The following is a 6,738-nucleotide window of genomic DNA, read 5'->3' on the forward strand; positions in this document are numbered from 1 at the left end:
AAGATAATAGAAAACTAAGAAATAAAAGTCCCGCTACAGCAATCCAGAGCTAGCAACAACAATACAACCACCACCGTGACAACACCTGAAATATAGACTCTCAAACAGTGACACCTCCAAGAAGGGAACAGTGCACCAGCACCCTCATCGCCCGACCAAAGATCTTAGGTTTTCACCCTGAAGATAGTCCCCACTCTCAAAACAATGCCTCCAACAAGGACTTTTCCCAGCACAACTAGTTAAGGCCAAACCTTTTGTTTTCACCCTGAAAGGTAAGACTCTGAACTTCACCTATGTTGCCGCTCCGACTTGCATACCACTGATGCGGAGCCCAGAACGCCAAGCATGCCCCTCAACGTCACAGAGACTCGAACCTCCTTTAGCCTATCCACCAATCCGGACTTCATTTATTCCTTCTTCTGGCTTCACCATGGACCAAAAAGTCACTTTATATCAACACAGAATAGAGCTTCGTGCCGCTCCCTCCGGAACCAAACAGTCGGATTAAAAACATGGGTGCGCACGACCGAATACCACCCGATCCAGAAACTCTAGGCAAAAGATGCATTGTTCCATTCGTCGGCGGAGCTTTCCGAAACTCATCTCTCCAGCTAGATCACGGCAAACTGACATCCGGTAGATCTTCATCTTCGCTTGCAAGAAACCCGAGGACCTCCACCAAAACAAAGCAAGACTAGCAGCCCCCACGTCGCCGATCCCTCCTGCTAGATCACTAGGGAAGAAGACGGCTGGCTGATCATGCGTACCGCTGCCGAACCGCCACCGGGAGCGGAGGCCGCCATCACTCCGGCTACTCCTCCATGGCTAGCGGCGAAGTGCATCAGGCCCCGGCCAAGCAGTCGTGACGCCCGCTTCCTCCATCGGCGCCTCATCACCTCCCATGGAACGGCGCCGCGGAAACCCTCTCCCCCCTCGTCATTCGACGGAAGGGGCGCCACCACCGCCGTCGAGGCCGGGGCCAGGGCCGGCAGCAGAGGCGCCTTGTGGGGCGACGGTCTGAGGGGAGGCTGCGGGATGGGAGGGTTCCTCCACCGCCGAAAGGGAGGGGGCGGGAGAGCGTGTATGGTTAGGGACAGCAACTGAATCACTAATGTTCTCATACACAAAGGATATCGAGCTTGTTACTCTTGGAGGGGTGACCTCCTAGTTGGCTTGGCGGTTGGTGCTCCGGTGACCTCTTCGTGGAAGATTTTGAAGAGACCCGGGCTTCTTCTTCGTGGAGCTTGTGAAGTGGTTGTGGAGCTTGCCATCTCTGGAGTGGAGGAAAAGCTAGTCATAAGGGAAAGGCATATGTCCTTCGTGGTATTGGCTTAGAGAAGAAGATGAGCTTTCGTGACGTTCGGGAGACCTTCGTGGTAGCCCGCATCTCTTCAACGTGACGTACCTCACCTTGTGTGGCCATGTGGTGGAACACAGGAATACATCTTCGTCTCCGCGTGGCTCGGTTATCTCTATACCCGAGTTTACTTTTCTTGTGATAGCCATCGTGTTTGAATTACATATATATCTTGCTATCACTTGTGCTATATATATCTTGTGCCTATCTTACTTATCTTAGTTGTTGTTGTTGCACTTAGTTGGGCCTAGCATATTTAGATTTTGTACTTGTAAAATAAACGTTAATTCCGCATTCTTACATGCTAAATCCGTAATAGTTTTTAAAACGTCTATTCAACCCCCTCTAGGCGGCATCTCGTCCTTTCAGAAAGTGTGAGGTTTTGGTCCCTAGCCCATGCCCAAGCACTGAAAAGATTGTCAGCTCGTTAGTGAGAAATAATTTAAGCACCGGTCTCAAGCATTCATCAAAACAAATCAATACCCGTAAAGTAGAAGTGGGACCCATATTAGAACAGAAAACGACCCCAACATTGTTTTCTCGTCTTTCTCGTCGCGATACTAAAATAATCCCCTTTCTCCTCACAACTCACAACAAATCCGTCTCCTTCCTCATCTCTTCTTCCTAATTCAGTGTGGATTAGAGAGGGAGTGCGACGTGGAGTAGACAGGGAGGGGAAGAGTGGGTGATGAGGTTGTGGAAGCTGGGGTGGCGCGCACAGCGTGTGGAGGACCTGTGGAGGGCCTTATGCATTCTTCACCCTCTATGATCTGCAATCTTCATGGCTTACGAAGACTTTTTTTTGCGGGTGCACAGGTAAATGCTTGAACCAGATTAAGGAAAGCACACAGAACTGCACGTATATTTAGTTCGGACAAACTAACTCAAAACCCTGAGAACTTCAAATGCCATCCGGAATTGCACATCTCTTTATTCAGGAACAGAGTGTAGCTTGTTATAAATAATTAAATAAGGTCTTGGCTCAGCTTTAAATTACAGAACAGTCAACAAGCAAACCAATGATAAACCAGAAACACATCTTGAAGCGTCTAAACCATATAGCAAGCCAACGAGAAAACAACGAAGGCAGCGAGGTTGTGGAGAAGGCATCCAGGAACGTGCCGACGTCTGCTGCAACCGAACTACTAGACCTGAGCTCCACCGTCATCACCTCCAGAAAGGACTCCAAGTCCCTTGCCCTGGATCGAAGGGTGTCGAACAATTAGGATGTAAAGAAGTTCCCTGATAAACTCATTACTTAGGTAGACAGTTTTCGCCTATGCATAGGTAAATGCTGGAACCAGAATAAGGAAAGCACACAGAATGGCACATATATTTACTTCGCACAAACCCTGAGAACTTCAAATCCCATCCGGAATTGCCGCTTTATTCAAAAAACAGAGTGCAGCTTGTTATAAATAGGTCCATCCAAAACCACATGTCCTTCTCTTTCTTGTATCTTAGCAGCACCAAACTGCAGACATCTTATCTACAGAACGAGGAAATAAAGGCAAGGGTTTCTTCGACTGGTCGCAGGGGTGGATAGTTAACTTCAGTTGGTGCCCTGAGTTTCTCCAGGAAGCTTGGATCGACAGGGTCCTAAAGAGAACAAATAAATACAAAAACAAGGTTTAGTCTATCAAGTAACTAGCTACCATCATGCTGCTACAAATGTTACTAGACCACAAGCTATGACAGTATAATTACCTTGTACGAATATCTAACTTGGGCCTCCTCGGTTTCCAGCTGTAAAGACATGCAACCGACATGATCAAAGCAACCCCAAAAATAGCTAACACCAGCTTAATAAAAAATAAATCATAATACGTACTTGGTCGGCAGTTACTCCCACATCTTCCCTTGGTCCATAAGAATGATACGTGCCGGGCAAGCAAGAGTGACCACCAACGTATGCATCATCCTTGGGGTGCTTCACTTCAGATAAACAACGATAGCAGTAACCCAAGTCTAGAAAGGGAGATTTGTCAATCAACTGCCAAATAATCCACGAGGCATGCACGCAATATAAAAAAATAGTACATGGTTGTAAAACAATATGCATCATACTTGGGTTGCTTAACTTCAGATGAACAAAACTAGCAGTAACCCAAGTCTAAAAAGGGTGATTTGCCAATCAACTGTCAAATGATGCACAAGGTATACTCACAATATAAAATTAATAATACTACCTCTGGCTCTGTCCATAAAAGGATGTCTCAATTTTGTCAAAATATGCATGTATCTAGACATATTTTAATGTGTCAATAAATGCTAATTTAGATAAAGTTGAGACATCCTTTTATGGATGGAGGGAGTACATGGTTGTAAAAAATGTGCATCCAGCCATTACACATGGATGTGCAGAAAAAACCGAGATATTACAAATATAACCATTACTACACATATCTGGCATGTGGGGGCCTGGACCCACATGGCCACATGGGCTGCAGCCTGCAGGCATGCAAGTATCTGCCATAGGTAGATACATAACTATGGTACCCTTGGTTTGTTAGTTCATTCGTCACATATAAGAGGTTACCATCACCACAAATATTTTAAACCAAGAAGATGCCAATCAAGGTCTTAATGCCAATGAAACAATCAATTCCCCTCTCCATCTCTTATTTACCAAGCAATAGATTGGAGATATTTCAGGCTACATCATCAAGCATAATGGATAATAAGAGTTAATATAGGGATCAAACTAGAGACAGATAGACAATAATAAACTATATAATATGCAAGGTTAAATTAGCATAAACGACAAACTGAAAAATACACAAGTTTAGGACAAGAGTACTGTATACCTTTGTCAAAAGGATTAACCCTGCAGATACAGCTGACCACCAACAAATCTCGTTCACGCATAGTCTCAGCAAAGAATAATAGGTCATTGTTGTCTTTGGTCTTTGTAGTGAAATTGATATGATAGTACATCCTACGACTCCCACTCTGATTAAACACATGGTAGCTCACCACACCTTTGAGTTCATATGCAAGATCCTAAATATGAAGAAGCATGGAAGGTCAACAATTTATTGATAGATAAATAAATAAAAAAGACAGTCACACAATGCAAGCGAGGTATGAGCACAGAGAGCTGAGGGCAGAATCAAGGGAATGAGAGCAAACCCCTAAAAGATTGTGATCATCGTTATACTTGTCGACCAAAGCTCGAACCAACTGAAGCATCCAACTACGCATTTCATCAACCGGCAGTGACTGCAACCGCAACTTCCTTGTGCCATCAGGCCAGTACAGAATGTTGCGTATAATCTTCTCACGGGTAGATTCATTCACACGATAAACCAAATCTGGATCATATGGATCGATGCGCCTGGTTTAGATCAAAGCAAATATAGTTATAATACTGTACTTTCACAAACATAGAGAACCCAAAGAGATACTGAGTACTTTGTCAATGCTATCAGCCCTACATATGGTGATTGTGAATTAGTTTACCTGGGAGGTTGATGAATAGGACCAAACACTCAAGCTACTTCTAACATAGCTAATGGTTTTAATAAATCCAAACAAAAACAAAACCAAATTGTTTGCATGCTCATAAGTTTCGAGTTCTCGATGCAAAATGAATTAAAAATTAGATGCCCAACTCTGTCTGCATCCATCAACCGCACTATTTTGACCTGTTAATAGAACATGGTGTTCTGGATATCACCGTTGTTTACTACATATAAGTGGGAATGCTTCACCAAATTTTCATGGTTCCCACACAGGAATTAAAAATTTAATGTAGCATGTTATTTTATTTTTCCTTAGACCAGTCAGCCGTTGAACACTCGAACTTGGGGTTATTATTTATTTCCCGATTCATGGTGTAATGTCTATGCTAATCTTCCGAGACGTGATCCTACAGTATAGAAGTATAGACCTGTTTGTATATAACGAATGAAAACCATATATACAAACAGAGGATAAATGAACCAACAGAAATTTATAACGAAGTTGAGAAACTTTACATTGTTGGATCCTGACGATCACCAAGATAGCAATCGATGGCACTGTAAGCCTCTGTTAAGCTAGGAAACTGCCCACCCACATCCGGATATGTATGATAAAATCCGCTGTGGTCAGTCCTGATGTAAAATCTGATTCCCCAATCACTAAATACCCGTACCCTCATGGAGCACGGGGATATTGAAGTGGGCGATTCCTCCAATGAGGCAGTGTGGAATAATTCATTCAAGGACAGGACATCTGGTGGCTGCAGCGTTTGTACAGATGCAGTGCCTCCCACCTGCATCTCCTCAAGCCTGAAGCAGGGCAAGCAAGTTCGGTGAAATTATCTTAACTGGAGGCAATGAATAATCCACGTGATCATGTGCTATGGCCATCTTTATAAAAGAGGGAAGGATCCTAAATCATCTACCAGTAACCTGAGACATGGATCCGGCTGAAATACAAGGAAATCTATACGGGGTGGGATCAATCCCCGCCTACCGATACGTAGAACAATCCGATTTCGACTAGATCGGGCATAGAAAACTGACAATGAAGCGATCGAGAGGGGCATACCTTGACAGGGAAGACAATACGCTGAGCATGAGTAGGTTGATGTTTGAGATGGGCAGGGATGGAAAACCATAGTCCGTGAAGTACTTTCCATCCCTATCTACGAAGACAACGATGACTGGCCCGGGATCGGACCGGGCTGCGGCGAGTTGGTCCCGACTGCTTCCGCGCAGAGGAGAAACGATCGCTTCTTCGTCTCTGCCACAACATCGGACGGAAACTATCTGCCGCCCGGCGGCGGTGGGAACATCAAAGTGCACTGTTGGGTGGCCCATGTAGAGTCCGGGAGCGTGTAAGCTGTCAACGTGGGGACGGCCAAGAGTTTCGCTGCAGCCCCGGCGAGGGTCTGGCATGGGGAAGCCGTGGTGAGGGCAACGGCGATTAGGGCATCTAGAAAGGCGTCCAGTGCCAAGTAGGATATTCCATGAGGGGGAAAACTCTCGGTAAGTTAATAGATGGTCCATAGCGCCGACATTTGGCTCTGTATCGATGGCCTGTACCCTTTGTACCAAGGCTGTCTTCAAGATTTCAAAAAAAAAAAAAAAGGGCTGTCTTCCTTCGTGGACTATCCAGTGTCTCAATTTCAGTTCTATGGGCTTTGGCGGCGAGGAGGGAAAACCATAGTCCGTGAAGTACTTTCCAGCATGGCCAGCACGACCATAGGCCATGGCGTGGTCGTAGGTGGTCGGCGACTACTGTGGCAACACCTAGTTGACGCCGCCCTACCACATTGCTTCGCCGTTTTGATGCTTCTCCTATAGTTGACGGCTCTTTTTGCATCATTTTTTTTTTTGAAAAGGGAACGATACAGAAGGACCCGGTGCTTCATTGATTCTCGTTAGTGTAAG

The 6,738-nt window shown here is 45.2% G+C and overlaps 1 protein-coding gene across 2 annotated transcripts; it reads right to left on the reverse strand.

The window, feature by feature from the left end:
* Positions 1-2,221: 2,221 nt before the first annotated feature.
* On the reverse strand, positions 2,222-6,183 carry LOC127344885 (uncharacterized). Of its 2 annotated transcripts, none has more exons than XM_071826659.1 (8): positions 5,894-6,183; positions 5,338-5,631; positions 4,490-4,694; positions 4,165-4,360; positions 3,189-3,325; positions 3,065-3,103; positions 2,764-2,956; positions 2,222-2,306 (listed from the first exon to the last, which is right to left on the reverse strand). In XM_071826659.1, exons 1-7 carry the CDS (start codon positions 6,163-6,165, stop codon positions 2,843-2,845), a joined length of 1,257 nt encoding a protein of 418 aa, XP_071682760.1. In that variant the 5' UTR covers positions 6,166-6,183; the 3' UTR covers positions 2,222-2,306; positions 2,764-2,842. The 2 variants fall into 2 exon arrangements, with proteins under 2 accessions (XP_071682760.1, XP_071682758.1); XM_071826657.1 differs by having other exon boundaries at positions 2,222-2,556; positions 2,698-2,956.
* Between the last annotated feature and the right edge of the window lie 555 nt (positions 6,184-6,738).

This window comes from Lolium perenne, chromosome 1 (assembly GCF_019359855.2).
Source record: "Lolium perenne isolate Kyuss_39 chromosome 1, Kyuss_2.0, whole genome shotgun sequence".
In the NCBI taxonomy this organism is placed as follows: domain Eukaryota; kingdom Viridiplantae; phylum Streptophyta; class Magnoliopsida; order Poales; family Poaceae; genus Lolium; species Lolium perenne.

Bases quoted from the DNA above. Each gene is read 5' to 3' on its own strand.
- LOC127344885 (XM_071826659.1), bottom strand. From the start codon at position 6,165: ATGGGCCACCCAACAGTGCACTTTGATGTTCCCACCGCCGCCGGGCGG. The intron at 4,695-5,337 runs GTAAAGTTTCTC...GATCTAAACCAG, and splicing joins GATCGTCAGGATCCAACAAT to GCGCATCGATCCATATGATC. The intron at 3,326-4,164 runs GTATACAGTACT...CTCCCTTTCTAG, and splicing joins GGTTAATCCTTTTGACAAAG to ACTTGGGTTACTGCTATCGT.